Below are 16645 nucleotides of genomic sequence, written 5' to 3' on the forward strand. Positions count from 1 at the left end.
TTTTAGGAAGGGACCATGTTGAAGAAATTCTAAATGGCTGTTTAAACAGTTGACCATGGCAGTCTGCATATTATGCAGACTCAATACGACAGGTTATGCAGTGCATAACTTGCTGTATTTTGTAGTCTACCTTCTGTTTTCATTTCTACATCACTTATTTATTTTACTTTCTGCATAATTTTTTTATTGTACTCTTTGAATCTTCTTTATTTATCTAACTCTCTGCATATTCTCATTTATTTTACTCTGCATCTTATCTTACTCTGCATATTCTTATTTTACTCTCTGCATCTTATTTATTTTGCACTCTACATCTTCTTGCTTGTTTTACACTATCTTCTCATGTATTTTCTTCTTGATCATTACTGTTTTTTTGTGATTAGCGTTTAGTAACTACATGTATTCATGTGTGCCATTTCGCAATTACCAGCACATTGGCATAATGCTCTGCAAGGTAACCCAGCATCCCGGCATCTACACTTTCTCGAACAGAAGGGCTCAGCTTTGCAGCCACACTTGAGTTCTCTACAAACTTAAGCAGCCTCTGGCAAGAGTGTCCATAAAGGTGTCCACGAATCAGCGACTTTAATTTATTTGTCAGGAGATGGTAGAGATTGCATAGCTTTCAGGCTTCTGGACCAAATGCTAGATTGGCTGCTCGATTTGAATATTGTAGCAGTGCAGCCCGTGTGGGAGGAGTGTTTTCCATTGAGAGACTATTCAAACTTTTTTTGGCACCCCTTAGGATGCATTCAGATCACCCAAGGGACATTTGTACCAAATTTCATGCTTTTATGAGATTATTTTTTATGAGTGTCTTTTGCATCATCTGTCAAGACTGTTCACAGCCATTTTCAATTTAGTCAATAACTCACTTCCTGTTTCAGATAATTTCAGGCACCCCTTCTAGGATGTCTTAGGATGACCCAAGGGACATGTATGCCATTATGAGATTCTTTAGTTGTCTTTTGAGTCAATCGACAACACTGTAGGCGGTCATTTTCAATTTTGTCAATGACTCACTTCCTGTTTAAGATTTTTTTGGGCACCCCTTCTGGGATGTCTTGGGATGACCCAAGGGACATGTATGCCAAATTGTATGCTTTTATGAGATTCTTTAGTTGTCTTTTGAGTCAATAGATAACACTGTAGGCGGCCATTTTCAATTTTGTCAATAACTCAGTTCCTGCTTAAGATTTCTTTGGGCACCCCTTCTAGGATGTCTTAGGATGACCAAAAAGACATGTGTGCCAAATTGTATGCTTTTATGAGATTCTTTAGTTGTCTTTTGAGTCAATCGACAACACTAGGCGTCCATTTTCAATTTAGTCAATAACTCACTTCCTGTTTCAGATTCCTTTGGGCACCCCTTCTAGGATGTCTTAGGATGACCCAAGGGACATATGTGCCAAATTATATGCTTTTTGGAGATTCTTTTGGTGTCTTTTGAGTCAACGGTCAACAGTTTAGGTGGCCATTTTGAATTTTGTTAAACCCTGTTCTTTTTTAACCCGAGTCCCACAGGGCTCTATGCTAGTGTATTTTCAGTTTTCGTTGTACATTAAATATCTTCACAGATCTACAAGCTCACAATGTGTCGCGTCGTGACACATTGCGAGCTTGTAGATCTGCAATTTTCTGTGAACGTTTTCCCCAGAATACGGATGCTGGTTTTTTTTAAGTGGTTAGAAACATACAGTATGAAATCGCACATTTTCAAAGGGCATTCTCAGTGACACTTCCTGTTTCCTGCCTTTCCTTTGGGGGCGGGTCAGGCGTCGGTCCCGGCAGGACGTCCACCATCGAGGTGACGGCGGAGACAGAGAAGGAAGTGATGACCCTGGATGACGAGGAGACGTTCGGCAGCTTCTACAAAGCCGTCTCCCCCACGACACTCAACTCCAGTATCACCATGACAGAGGAGGACCTGGGCCAGATTACACCTGGTACCCCAATGTAGGTTCATGATATTTATTCAAACAGATACCCCAATGTAGGTTCATGATAACAATTCAAACACATACCCTAATGTACAGTAGAAAACCGTATATGTTGCTATAATATCAGTGGTTCTCAAACCTTTTCATGTCAAGGACCACCCAAAATGATATGTGTTTTGTCGCGGAACACCCCCCCCCCCATCTCAAAATATTTTGTTCCAGGGACCCCCCCCCCCCCCCAGAATCAAAGATTTGAGTTAAAAATGTTCGATTAAAAAATATATATTCAAAGATTTGCACACATTTTCATGTTTTTTTCAAAAATAGCATCTACAAGCTCATCATAGCACTCTGCGCCGTGCTATGAGCTCGTGATGATCTTGTAATGGTTCATGATAATAATTCAAACAGATACGCCAATGTAGATTAATGATAACAATTCAAACAGATGCCCCAGTGTAGGTTAATGATAATAATCATAAGTGTGATCGTGATAATTGCATACGATTTTATGTAGTAAATTCACAAAGTGATTGGAAATAACAACAGTAATGATGACCAATCATTTTGATTACTGCCTAGTCTTATTATCAAAAATAGTGGGCCCAAATCAAAATACAGTAGGAAAAAAGCGATTCACAATCAGTATCGCTACTATCTATTCACACGAAGATTCACGTTGTCCACATTATTTAATAATAGATGGTCTTCATCTCATTCTTATGGAGTACCGATTTACCTGTGTGTGTGTGTGTGTGTGTGTGTGTGTGTGTGTGTGTGTGTGTGTGTGTGTGTGTGTGTGTGTGTGTGTGTGTGTGTGTGTGTGTGTGTGTGTGTGTGTGTGTGTGTGTGTGTGTGTGTGTGTGTGTGTGTGTGTGTGTGTGTGTGTGTGTTCAGGCTGACCTCAGCTGTAACGGAACACAAGCGGGCCATGCGTCCGGCCAGGAGGAACCAGGGCTCCAGGAACCCTCTGAGGGCCCTGGCCGCCCGCAACGACATCCGCCAGGTCTACACCGAGCAGAGGCTCAACGTGGCCTCCGTGGAGACCAAGAGGATACAAGTGGAGAGGAGTAAGACCTTCCAACCACACTCGCATCAAATTCAATTCAACTTTATTACCGGTATATCGTCTCTGTCGGGGTGGAAATTATGTCCAAAAGTATCAAAAGTAACAGATCTACAAGCTCGAAACACGGATCGTCGAGCTTGTAGATCTGTTACTTTTGATACTTTTGTGTGATGCTGTAGTATGATCAAGTAGGGCGTTAATTAACAAAAAGTTAAAATATGGAGATAAGAGATTTCTGCCCGACAGCAACGATATTCTGTATTGCCAAATCCCAACAAGTTGTCTCAAGACACTTTAAATATAGAGCACAGTTTTGTTTATGCTCTTTTTTCTTTTTCTTTAAAAATAATCCTTTATGTCTGTCTTATTTTTTGGGAAAAACTAATAAAAATATTAAACAAATATAGAGCACAGAGACCCAATGTTTCCCCCCTGAGAAGAATTTGACAACAGTGGCTTGGAAAAACTCCCCATTTAATGGGAAGAAACCTTAAGCAGAACCAAGCTCTAGGGAGGGATCTCCTGGGGGAATCAATCCAAACGTCACTGATTCCAATTGATCTCAGTATGACTGGAGTTTGAATAAAGCTCTTGATTCACTCACAAGTGTTTTTCCATACATAATGGCTCATTGACAACTTACATTGGCTTAGCTTTGTTTTTGAAAGTTGTCATGTGACCTTACATTTCGTGTGACCTTAGATTTCGAACCACCAATGAACCATTTGACTGACGCAGGCTCCAAAAATCTTGGCAATAGCCTGCCGTTATCTGGCAAAGACGTATGATCGTTCAGAGGAATGAATATGCACTCGACATGGTATTTTTCAGAATTTCATCTGGTTTATGACGGATACGTAATTATTCCTTTTTGACTCTGTTCTCGTTGCGTCGAAAAGACATTCTGACCCGAGTGGTACCGCAGAGGCTTACAACAACAGGAAATGACAACTACAGATTACTCACATGAAAGAAGAAATTAAAACCACTTCCCTTTCTCTCCTTATGTACACTAGGCCTATTCCTGTGCTTGTTCTCTCATACTTTCTCACAGTAGGATCTTACATTATTAGCTATAGTGTCAAACACGATGCTATCAATGACTCCAAAAGGAAAGGGCTTATAAGTCAGAGCACTATGGTGTGTATGTAACAGCATGTGATGAATCATTCTCAGGTGTGGATTCACCCCTCTATTAGCTGATAGTGTTTCCCAAACACTGGGTCGGGACCTATTTGTGGGTCTTGGACCCATTTTTATGGTCCAAGTAAATATCTCTTTAGGGCGCGCTCCCACCGCAGTTTTATTTGACCTCTGGGGCGGAATCTGCCAATGCTTTGTCAATGCAAATGCGTGAATTCATGGTCTTGCGGATGTTTTCCAAGAATCCATGCATTTGCATTGACAAAGCATTGGCAGATTCCGCCCCAGAGGTAACATAAAAGTGCGGTGGGGCCGTGCCCTTATGCTTGCTTCCTATAAAGAAGTTTTTGTTATTACTTAAAAAGATTTTCTAATTGTTCAAAATATTAAATCTGAAAATTCTTTCCAAAAATTAACAAAAAATCCATTAAAAAATTATCTACAAGCTCACAGTTGTGATCTTGTAGCTTGGCTATTTTCACTATTAACTGCCAGAGTATTTTCATAAAGTACTCCCCCAGTGCCAGCGATTTTCGTGTTCTTTTTTGTTGTTATTTTGTAATTTTTAATTCAAATAGTTTGTCTGGCTGCGGTTTTAAACACACGACAGATCGACCAGCAGAGAGCAGCAGATCGACCTCTCGATCACTCGCTCACTCGCTCGACCCCCCACAAACAGTCTCAAACAGACCAAACGTCATATCCGGATATGACGTATTCGCCGCTCGCCGATCGGGCTTCAGATCGTTGGTAATACACGACGACGATAACTGTTCGTCATCCAGACTAAAGAAAATAGAAGTGGAGCTCTCCTCCCAAAAATTCACAGAACAGCGTGATCACAGATTAAACAATGAAAAAGATATCAGCGCGTCTAACACGTCGACGGCCAAGTGGACAAACTAGCACTTGACTCGATAACGCGTCGACGGCAGTCAAAGAGTTAACCCATTCAATCCGGGAAAGCATCTGTGAGATTTTTTTAGATTTTAGATTTGAGCTATTATAGCAACATATGTTTTTCAGAAAATTGTTAGGATTTAGAAGGCCTTAAGTGGTACATTCATAATGTATTTTGTACGTACATTTTTATTTACATTTATATGTTTGGTCTCGGTTGAAAAGGTTTGTTCTAACCACAGCTCTAAACCACTTCTATCTGTCTTCTATCTTCTGCAGTGGCAAAGCACTCCAAGTCCAACCTGGCCGACGTGGCCTTAGCCGGCCTGGCCAGCAAGGAGAACTTCCGCAAGGTGTCCCTGCGCAGCGTGAAGTCCACTGAAGTTGTGACCAACAACAGCACGCTTCCCTTCAACAAGCTCATGCTCATCCGCATCAAAGGTCAGAGAGAGAGAGTCAGTGGACATTCTGTATGATGGAAGTCAATGACTGAGAAAACTGGGCTTCTAAAGGCCAATACTGTACACACATGAAGTGCCCTTGAGCAAGGCACCGAACCCCCAACTGCCCCAGTGGAGCTGCTCAGTGGCCAACAGTATAATCCTTTGGTTGTACTAGGGCAGCTCCTGTGTGTGTGTGTGTGTGTGTGTGTGTGTGTGTGTGTGTGTGTGTGTGTGTGTGTGTGTGTGTGTGTGTGTGTGTGTGTGTGTGTGTGTGTGTGTGTGTGTGTGTGTGTGTGTGTGTGTGTGTGTGTGTGTGTGTGTGTGTGTGTGTGTGTGAGAGTGAGAGTGTGTGTGTGTGTGTGGCAGGCCGTTCTTGAAAAAGAGAATTAGTTCTCAGCAAACATCCCCTGGGTAAATAAAAAAATAACATGCTTTTTCCGACCTCTGAAAATCTCCCAGTTCGACAGGCTTTCAGAACTAAGGTCAAAACATCTGGAGGTGTACATGTTCCGTTATCGAGTTATATCACCTCCCTTTCCGAAGAAATGTTTGGATGGAGCATGTATACTTAGTTGCACACAGTGTCACACAACGGATTGCAGATCTACAAGCTCACGTATCATGCCGTGACACGTTGTGAGCTTGTTCCCTTTCATCTCTGAATTGTCTTATGACAGGGCTATAGTGTGTCACTACATAATCTACCACTGTTGCATTCCAGATAATGAGTGATGTGCTGGTAAAAATACCCATGTTTTTCTGCAGAAGTTTTGTCATTTTCTGTGTTCGTTTCAAAATATATCGCAAGGCCATTTCTTGGCAATTCCCTATCTGTGACTAATGATATTTGTCAATACCTGTGGACATGTGGATCACTCAAGAGTGTAGCCGTGTTCTCACGGTGGGTGTGTGTGTGTGTGTGTGTGTGTGTTGTTGCAGGTCGGAGGCACGTCCAGGTACGGCTGGTGGAGCCCACGGCCCACTCTCTCAACAGCGGCGACTGCTTCCTGCTCATCACTCCCAAACAGTGCTTCATGTGGAGCGGCGAGTTTGCCAACGTCATTGAGAAAGCAAAGGTACTTTTCACAATGCATACTACAACCTATTGTACTGTACTGTGACTTAAGTATCAGAACTGTTATCATAGAAAAATCCAACAGTAAAGTTTACAATAAAGCTTATGCTGTGTGTGTGTGTGTGTGTGTGTGTGTTTGTGTGTGTGTGTGTGCGTGCGTGCCTCCAGGCGTCAGAGATGGCATCATTTGTGCAGGCGAAGAGGGACCTGGGTTGTAAAGCGCCCCAAGTGACTGTCCTGGAAGAAGGCATCAACACAGACAGCAGATGGGCCAAAGAGTTCTGGACTCTGCTGGGAGGAAAGACCCAGTATAGCGGTACTGACACATTCATATCTGGACTGTATGGAGAACTCAAATGGACGCTTGATTGTTTTGAATCAGAGCCCTTTATTTATTTTATGTTTTTGTTATGGTGTTAACCAAAAAGATAATTTGAAAACTGTATAGTATGGGTTTCATTGGTGCCATTGGAATGCTACTAGCTGCAAGTTAATTCCAATGGATTCCAAGGCTAAATAGTATTCAAGTGGAATACTTCTAGCCTGGAAACCAGACGAATCTGCCACTGCAAAAAAAAGAAAATGCCCTCGGCAGATTTGGTCTGGCCCTGCTCGGTTGTGATTGGATTTCCCTGCCGTCGAAGTTGTGCGGCACCAATCAGGGCCCAGTATGCAAATATGGGGTGGGTTTATCACGAGAGGCTTTTTCCCCCCCGCCCCTTGGAAATGTAGGTTCCACACAGAGATTCCAGAATAATATCTACGCACTGTTATTAGTCAGCCATGCCAGGCTAGAATACTTCGAGTTCCAAGCTAACACACTATGTTTGCAGAAGATTATGCTTTGAGGTCTGAATGAGAAATGCTAATACATTAAGCCAGGCTGAATCTGAATTTATGATAGCTGACGTGGTTGGTAGGTGTAAAAACGTCTCACACACACACACACACACACACACACACACACACACACACACATACACACACACACAGAGTTCAGATCATGGGCATCCACACATTTTGACAGATATATTGCCATAGAGAGGTGGTGCGCAGTCCCATTGCTGGTATACCCCATGTCACACACACCATATGTGGATCGCATCATCACTTAAACACATATGGACCACCCAAAGAACCTTTTATAGTATATGGCAATACTCATATAACGCTATAAACAGACACAGACCCATGCATAAAGAACATTTATCTCACTCTCTAGCAGCCCCTCTGGCTCCTTTTTTAGCTATCTCACTCATAAGATAACAAATCCAGGAGAACATTAATTTCCATTCACTTAAAGTCCCTCTTGCTCTGTCTGATTATTTCTCCTTTATCATTTTATTAAAAGTGCAGTAAGTGATTTTGTTGTGTTAAAAAGCTCTAAACGTGTAGCTTTTCAGCTACAATGGTCGTTTTGAATCCAAATAGGGCAATTGTGACACCTGACCTGACCCCCAAAAAAAAAACATGTTGTCACCTTTTTCACCTCGGGGCTGTTTGCATGCCTGAATATTGTGATAGCAATCATTGCTATAGAGTGTTTTTTCAGTAACAGGGGTCTCTCCATCTCTTAGTAAACAGAAAATGCTTTTTCAGGTTGGGATACCAATTTTATCCTATCAGGAGAGAGAAATCATACAGCATACCGTATAAAGAAGTGAAAATACTCACTTCTTTGCGATGACACAAAGAAATGAGCAGACAAAATTGGAACTGGAACAATTTAAGCTGATAAATGGGTATTCTTCCCTGATCAACTGAAAATTGGCATCCCCCCTGAAAATGTACTTTATGTTTACTAAAGAGCTTGAGAGACAGGCAGACCCCTGTTACTGATGATGATCTGAATATATCTTTAGTTTTAACCAAAGAATATGACGTTACACTGCCTTGACATGTTTTAATCTCTGTATATCAGGGGCCGGGGAGCCAGAGGAGGATGAGTTGTATGAGAGCGGGGTGTTGGACTCCAACGGCGTCTACAGACTCTCGGGAGACAAGCTGGTCCCTCACCAGGACGCCTGGGGCGCCATTCCCAGTGTCTCCTTGCTCAACTCCAAAGAGGTAACGTCTCTACTATTTATTTACTACTATTATTTATTTTTTTCATTTCTAGCCATTAGGCCACGGACCCCCATTTTATACCATTTTCATATCTGGGACCACAATCTACACTGTAAAATCCTTGGTGCTTATTTAACTCTGAGAGTGTATAAATGGAACCAAATTCCATTTGGACTCATACAGGATGCTAGGGTTCAAAAACAAATGGTTTCTTCATGATTACTTAATTGTCTACATACTGCTTATAAATGTTTTAGAACGGGTCATTATAATGAAGTGTCTTCCAATTACGGAACAGAGCAGGAATGATCCACTCTTCCTCCACTCATTCACCTTTTCCATCTTTCACTGGTCCCACCTTCCCCGGTCTTCCATTCCTCTCTTCATCCCCCCCAGGTGCTGGTGTTTGACTTCGGCGGTGAGGTGTACGTATGGCACGGGAAAGACGTGCCACTGAGTGACAGGAAGGTGGCGGTCAAACTGGGCAAGCAGCTGTACAGCGGCAGCTACGACTACAGCAACTGCAGGGTCAACCCCCTGGACGCCTCCGTCACCAATAACGATGTCCCACGGTGAGTCCCAATGTCCGCTCCATGGGCCAGACATAACTGTAGTACCCGCTTAAGGCCTGTATAGATTATTGCACGAAGAATAACGACAATCACATATCTACAAGCTTATTTGATGCATTGCGAGCTTATATATAAGCTATTTATTTTTAAATGTTTTGAAATCTTAAAAAAAAAAGGATTTGCCTATAATTACATGCCCAAAACAGGGAATTGAATAAAGACAGTGTTTTGTGCTCTCATAGTGTTTGGATACCAATTACATATTTTCGGTTAATGGAAGATTATTATAACAGCACATTTAAATGGTGGGAATGCTGGTTTTCACCTGGAGACAATACATTACTGGCTCTGTAACAGCATATTATGGTAATTTATTAAACTATCTATGGAAAGGTGCATCTGATGAGTGTCTTTATTACGTTTTCATTTGCTGGCCTCTAGTGGAAATAGTGCATCATTACAGCTCTCACCTTGTTCTGGTCCTCATGAGGAAGGGGTTAGTGTCATTTCTTAGGGCTAATCCTAAGAAATTATGGTTACAATGAAGAGGTTACAATGAGGTTAGAGTTATGTGTGGTTGAGGTTAGGATTACGTTGGACTAGCAGTAGAAATAGCATTTGTATTGATTTATTTGAATGAAGTTTTCACACTGTGTGTGTGTGTGTGTGTGTGTGTGTGTGTGTGTGTGTGTGTGTGTGTGTGTGTGTGTGTGTGTGTGTGTGTGTGTGTGTGTGTGTGTGTGTGTGTGTGTGTGTGTGTGTGTGTTCAGGCAGGGGGAGGGTCGTCCCAGCTGGGCTCTGTATGGCAGGCTGTCGGAGCACAACGAGACGGCCCTGTTCAGAGAGAAGTTCCTGGACTGGGCTGAAAGGAAAAAGGAGGAGATGGCCCTGGCTGAGGAAGTGAAGGTACTTGTTAAAATCCTCAATCCTACTTAAGCTCTTATAGAGTCAAAATGGACCCACCACATCCTGGCAAATGCATGTTGTTGTTTAATTAAATTTCATTATTTTCCTTTTTTTAGATAGGTTAGATTTAGGTTTCAGCTACTATATAGATTGATCTTTATTGATCCTGTAAGGGAAGGTCAGTCGCGGGGGCAAATTCATACACGTAATTTATCATGAACTCATCATTAAGTCATGGTCCTCACCATTAACCGATGGTTAAGTCACTTTGACTTAACCAAGTGTAATATATCATTAGTTGACAACGTTATTCCACAGTTTCACATTTATGCCCAGGATGAGTGCTCATAGGAGGGTCGTTCAGCGACCGACCCTCCTCGCTACTCCTACCCGCCACTTGAGCACTTCTTGGCATAGAAGTGGAACTGTTTACTGAATAACGTCCTTAACTAATAATATATTACACTTATACAGTAAGTTCCACACATACACACGTTAATTACGTGTCTGAATTTGCCCCCTCGAGTAAAGTGTTACAGAGGAGTACTGTCTGGGTACAGCTGGGAGCAGTGACCCGATAACTAAAGATCAACCATGGAGAAAAAGACAAGGGCTAAAAAACTACTATGACTCAAGCAAATGCCAAGCATGGCCAAAGGGGTAGGAGTCAGAAGAAAAAATTAAATGTAAGAAAAGAGAGAGAGAGAAAAGAGAGAATAACTGCTGTGCACTCCTCCAACAAGTCTGCTCTCACGAGTGCTGCATAATTCTCTTACATAATACTATTTACTCCTGATGAATAACCATAATTAATTACTGTAGCTGTCTGTCTTATTATTTGTTCCTGTGTTTACATGCTTTTAAGGGCCTTTTATGTCTTTAAATGCCTTGCAATGCCTTATGTAATTACATAAAGAACCTTGAATTGCCTTTGTGTTTTAAATGTGTTATACAAATAAACTTGCCTTACCTTACCTAACCCTAACCCTACTTACTTGATTAAATGTACTATAAGTAGGTATGTCTTTTATTTCCTTCCGTCTTGGCTTGAACCCAAACCAAGTCCCAATCATTGTTCTAGTACTGGTTGTAGGATTAATGTACTCATTTATTTTATGTTAGTGGAAATTGTCTTTCTATGGCGGCTCAACACTGCTTTGCAGTAAACAAAATGTGATTAGGGCTGCAATGCGCAAACATCGATTATCTTCTTAGTGATTATTCTATCAATTACTTTATCAACTGATTTAATATTCGAGAAGCATGTTTTTTATATATACAAATATATAATTGACTAAATTGATTATTCTGTTTAACAACTTAACCCTTATTTTATATATGTGCTAATGTCTAATGTACTATTTTTGCTGTTTTCAAAAATCTATTATTTTATTAAAATATATATATTTAAAAAATGTGTTCATTTACACTCATGGTCAAGTTGGCGTGACATTCTAAGTCTAAAAGTGCTCTCTCTCTCTGCTGTACGTGTGTCCGCTGCTCACAGAGTCCAGTCAGCCTCACCCACCAGTCATCAGTGGACCTGGAGCTGCGGCCGTGCGACGCCAAGGCCCTGCTGGACAACGAGCCGCCGCCGGTCAAGACGGCCCTGGAGGGCGTGGACGTCCAGCGAGGCCACGGCCTGGTGAGGACGGAGGACGGCCGGCAGGCGGAGCTGAGCACCGTGAAGGTCGACGCCTGGCACATCAGGGAGCACGGCGAGGAGGCACTGGCCACGGAGAGCCTGGGGCAGCTCCACGAGGGAGACGCGTACATCATCCGCTGGACCTACTCTGTCACCACCGTGGGTGAGTTATTATGTGGTGCGGCGTGCATCGCAGCACGGCCTGCGGTTTACCGTAAGGTAATGAAGTGCAAAATGATGGTAAATAAATGCCCGTCACTGAGCTTTCTGAACCCAAACTGACATCTTGAAAGTGATTCATACCCAGCTGTCAGAAGCATTTAATTTCAAAATATTTCATATTATGGAACAAGGACAATCAGTCCCATTTTGGTGAAGTTGTAAATAGAAGTATAGAACATATCCTTTTTTTATGATACATCTGATGATACAACATGATACATCTCTAAACAGATTATTCAAGGAGAATTGGATTCATAATCTGTCTTATTGACCTTATAAATCGTTTATCCCATATTTGGCAGCCCAACCCCCTTAGAGACAGGCAACGGGGACACAGTGTATTGCAACACAGGAGGAACTCAACCTAATGACTGAAAAGCATTGCGCTACAAGGCAGTGTGAGCTTGTAGAACTGCTATTTTCGCTGCATGACACCTGCACACAACTAAGTATAGCGTAAAGCAGGCTTTAGAACAGCAGGGGGTGCATTGAGACGGGCCTGTATTATCTCTGGGTGTCCAGAACTGCTTTTGATTTACCGTGTTGTCTCTCTCAGTGGGGAAGCGACAGAAGCCGGGGGAGTTAAGTGTCGGTACGCCGGGCAGAGAGAGGAGCGCTTGTTTCTTCTGGCAAGGCCACCAGTCCAGTGTCAGTGAGAAGGGAACGTCAGCTCTCATGACGGTGGAACTGGGCAACCACAGAGGGTCACAGGTGAGTGTGACTATTCCATAGCGAGTGAAATATTCTATTGGTATTTAATGAAATGTCATATGATCTCATATGGAATCTGCAACTCCTGTCCTGAGGCATGATACATAAACTAAAATGTTATTAATTCATTTGATTTTAAATCAGACATGATGGTTCTGCAGCCCCCCCCCCCACCCCCCACCAAAAAAAATAAAAAAAAAACAATTATGTTTTAAAATTACTATCCAAGTACAGCCTAATATTTGTTATGACATCTTAGAGGTCTTAAAAAAAGTTTCAATCGGTCTCATTATATCTATAATGAAGTTCTATAAGAAATATGTTCTATAGCATGGTGACACTCATACACCCAGTAATGGCTTTCTATCCATCAGTCAGCAGCTAATTGGTGTTTGCCTTTCTCCCTCTCCACATGTCTGCTGTCCAGGTGTTAGTGAGTCAGGGGAAGGAACCTCCATGCTTCCTCCAGCTCTTCCAGGGAGGCCTGGTCATCCACAAGGGCAGTAGAGAGGACAATACCAACAACAGAGGTACATTTTAAAAAAGAGATGATTCACGACCTACTCTGTCACACCTAAATCAATCGTCTTCTCCTCTGGAGTCTGTGATCTTGACACTTTAAGGCCACAACAAGAAGATCATTTCAAATAGATGGTTTGAATCCTGGGTTTGAATCCTGGGAATCTACAATATCTTACAGGATCAAAAGAAGTCGCGTCCAAAATCCCTTCGAAGGGTAGAGATCAGCAGAGATCAGAGGCAAACAAGAAGGACCGTACAATGTAGTTCCCTTAAAGTGACCTTTTATTAAGACGTTACAGCAAGTGACATTTCAAGCAATGGTCCGATTCAGACTGACTCGCCGGTCTGAAGAAGAGCATTACTTGAAACATCACTTGTTTGGATGCTTTAATAAACAAATCACTTAAAGGGAGGTATAGTTCACGTCCTCCTTGTTTGCCTTTAATCTATTTTATCTTTAATTTACAAGTATGTCAGACAGCTGCATGTAAACAGAACAGTAATTAGGTGCAGAAACATCTAATCACGTCCACAATGCCCACATCTTCTTTTCCAGACGGCTGGAGATTGTTCTGCGTCCGCGGCGAGGCAGCGGTGGAGGCCTCTCTGGTGGAGGTGGACTGCCACAGTGCCAGCCTACGTTCCCGTGCCAGCCTGGTGCTGCTCGGCTCCCACAAAAGCCAGCTATACCTTTGGCACGGCTGTAAGGCCCACCCCAGTGCCAGGCTGGTCGCCAACAGGGCTGTGGAGAAGCTGACTCAGAGGTAAGGTATCAGGGTAATGGTGGGTGGATGGATATACTGTAAGGGCTGAGCGATATGGACGAAATCAAACATCTTCTTTGTTATGTTTAAAAAAAAAGAGAGAGAATAGCTGATCTACAAGCTCACAATGTGTTTTGACTCATCGTGTTCTATTTTTGCTTTTCTTTTCTTTTTTTGTATGAAATAGGCTTAAAGGGATACTTCACTTTCGGGTCGGGGAAACATTTAAAAAATATATTAAAAATAAATGAAAAAAGTAATGGAAAATTCATGGCCCCCTCACACATTAGAGTGTCCTACTAATGTGTGAGGGGGCCTTTATTTTGCCATAACTTCTTTCATTTTTTTTTATATATATATTTTTAATGTTTATTTTATGTGAAAGTGAAGTATCCCTTTAAAGGGATAGTTAACCCAAAAAAAATACTTTTTTTCTATCCATTAGTCACCCCATGGAGACTTGAATTCATGGATATGTTTTTTTGTTTTTGTCACATTCCTAAGCCAATCATTTTAATGACCGGCAAGGACCGGTAGGCAGCGGTTCCGGTAGGAGACACAAAGGAGACTCCTTGTGTCTCCTACCGGAACCGCTACCGGTCATCAAATTATTGGTTTAGGAATGCGACAAAAACTAAAAAATATCCATGAATTCAAGTCTCCATGGGGTGACTAATCGATAGAAAAAAAGTCATTTTGGGGGTGAACTATCCCATTAAGTGATTCAAACCAGTAATAGACGACACATGCCATACTGTATATGACAATATAACGATATCCAAAATCTCAGACGATATCTAGTCTCATATCACGATATAGACATAATATTGTTATATTGCCCAGTCCTAAATAGATATGTGGATGGATGAGTCAGTGGGTGGATGACTTAACAAGTCAGCAGATGGACCTCCAATAACATGTGCAATACTTGTGTCCGTTTGCGTGCCTGTGCCAGGTGTCCCTCCGAGCTGGAGCTGAGCGCCAGCAGCAAGCTGAAGGTGGAGGAGGTGGATGAAGGCTCTGAGCCGGCAGACTTCTGGAAGGCTCTGGGTCAACAGGACAAGAAGGCTTATGACTGCATGCTTCAAGGTGCGGCTGTGCTAACGCAATACAATACAATCTACTGTCATTTTAGATTTTGTGAAAACAAAAATAGCAGATCTACAAGCTCATAGTGCGGCACCAAGTGCCGCGCTACGAGCTTGTAGATCTGCTATGTTTAGTTTTTTTAATCGTTAAAATGTGTGCAAATCTTTGAATATAATGTTTTTTAATATATTTAATATTTTTCGAAAATAGCAGATCTACAAGCTCGTGCCGCGCTATGAGCTTGTATATCTGCTAATTTTGAATAGCCAAAGAAATCTTAAAACGACACATATGCAGTCCTGGTCTCAATGGGTTAAAGCACATTGAGCTGTAAAAAAAGAAAAGTTGTATTTTTTTTTTCTATTGCATTCTTTAGAGCGTATGAATGAACACATTCATATTTTAGGCATTCGTTCACGCTCGTCTGGAACGACTTGGGCTTGGTGTCTTGCAGAAGACAAGTCGTGTCAGAGCTTCCCATCTAAACAATTACAATTCGTCACACTTTAGTGGCTCTAGCCTATAGATTCGTCACCAGCGTATCTGATACTTGCAAACCACCAATGATGAGCCATTAGTGGCACTTGAGCAGCCTAATGCTTTAATGTAATCTCTGGTTGCAGATCCAGGGAAGTACAATTACACGCCCCGCCTGTTCAAATTCAGTGCCAGCTCTGGGGTGTTCGAGGCCGAGGAACAGCTGAGTTCAGCCCGGGTGAACGAGGGCGTCATGGCCATGCCCTTTCTGCAGGACAACCTGTACTCAGCGGAGCAGCCAGGTAATGCAGGAGCACTCACAGCTATAGTGCTGCATTTATCCATTCTTTTCATAGTGTTTCTTTAGTTTGTGCTAAAAAAAAAAAAATTATCGAATAATCAATAAGCATATTTCTTTGATTTTATATCAATGAAACAACGAGAAAAAATCTAATTGATTTTTACAATAGTCAACTAAATCGGTTAGTCCAATTAACCACTTAAACCCTGTTTCATGCTTTGTTGTATTATGGTGTCATGCAAAAATAGCGAACATTGCTGACCTAACTTTACAAGTTCATTTATGTCGCATCGTGATTTTATTTTAGGGGGGGATTTTTTATGGTTCTTAAAATGTTTGAAAACCACTGACCTATAATAATAATAATAATAATAAAAAATAAATAAATCCCCCCAAAATCTATTATTGTATTAAAATGTATTATATATATAATCAATTAAATTGATTAGATCGATTAACTGTTACACCCCTACATTCAAAACACTGGAGCTGGTCCTCCTGTAACGAGAGGAAACCACAATAGAAATAACAATATAATAATAATTGTTTTTATCCTTCATTTTTTTTTAACACTCGAGCATCTTCTGAGGCTCCTAGCAGTCAAACTAAACTAAACCCTCTCTTCATAATATCCCGTGTCATTCCAGCGTTGTTCCTGCTGGACAACCGCATGGAGGTGTACCTGTGGAACGGCTGGCAGCCTGACGACACCCAGTGCACCGGCTCTGCCAAGATGCGCTGGGACAACCAGAGGAAGTGTGCCATGGAGACCGTACTGCAGTACTGCAAAGGTTAGTGT

The 16645-nt window shown here is 41.8% G+C and overlaps 1 protein-coding gene across 1 annotated transcript in view; it reads left to right on the top strand.

Moving 5' to 3' along the window:
• Positions 1–16645, top strand: part of LOC308105566 (supervillin-like) — a 76273-nt gene that overhangs the window by 55558 nt on the left and 4070 nt on the right. Inside the window, exons 12-26 of the mRNA XM_080456385.1 lie at positions 1776–1956; positions 2838–3010; positions 5332–5493; positions 6435–6571; positions 6739–6886; positions 8492–8637; positions 9034–9209; positions 9980–10115; positions 11623–11923; positions 12539–12693; positions 13121–13223; positions 13772–13979; positions 14935–15068; positions 15692–15847; positions 16494–16637. Of these exons, the coding sequence (XP_080312511.1) occupies positions 1776–1956; positions 2838–3010; positions 5332–5493; positions 6435–6571; positions 6739–6886; positions 8492–8637; positions 9034–9209; positions 9980–10115; positions 11623–11923; positions 12539–12693; positions 13121–13223; positions 13772–13979; positions 14935–15068; positions 15692–15847; positions 16494–16637 (2460 nt within the window). The remainder of the gene's footprint in view (positions 1–1775; positions 1957–2837; positions 3011–5331; positions 5494–6434; positions 6572–6738; positions 6887–8491; positions 8638–9033; positions 9210–9979; positions 10116–11622; positions 11924–12538; positions 12694–13120; positions 13224–13771; positions 13980–14934; positions 15069–15691; positions 15848–16493; positions 16638–16645) is intronic.

Source organism: Gymnoscopelus braueri (assembly GCF_963280865.1).
Source record: "Gymnoscopelus braueri genome assembly, chromosome: 17".
In the NCBI taxonomy this organism is placed as follows: Eukaryota; Metazoa; Chordata; class Actinopteri; order Myctophiformes; family Myctophidae; genus Gymnoscopelus; species Gymnoscopelus braueri.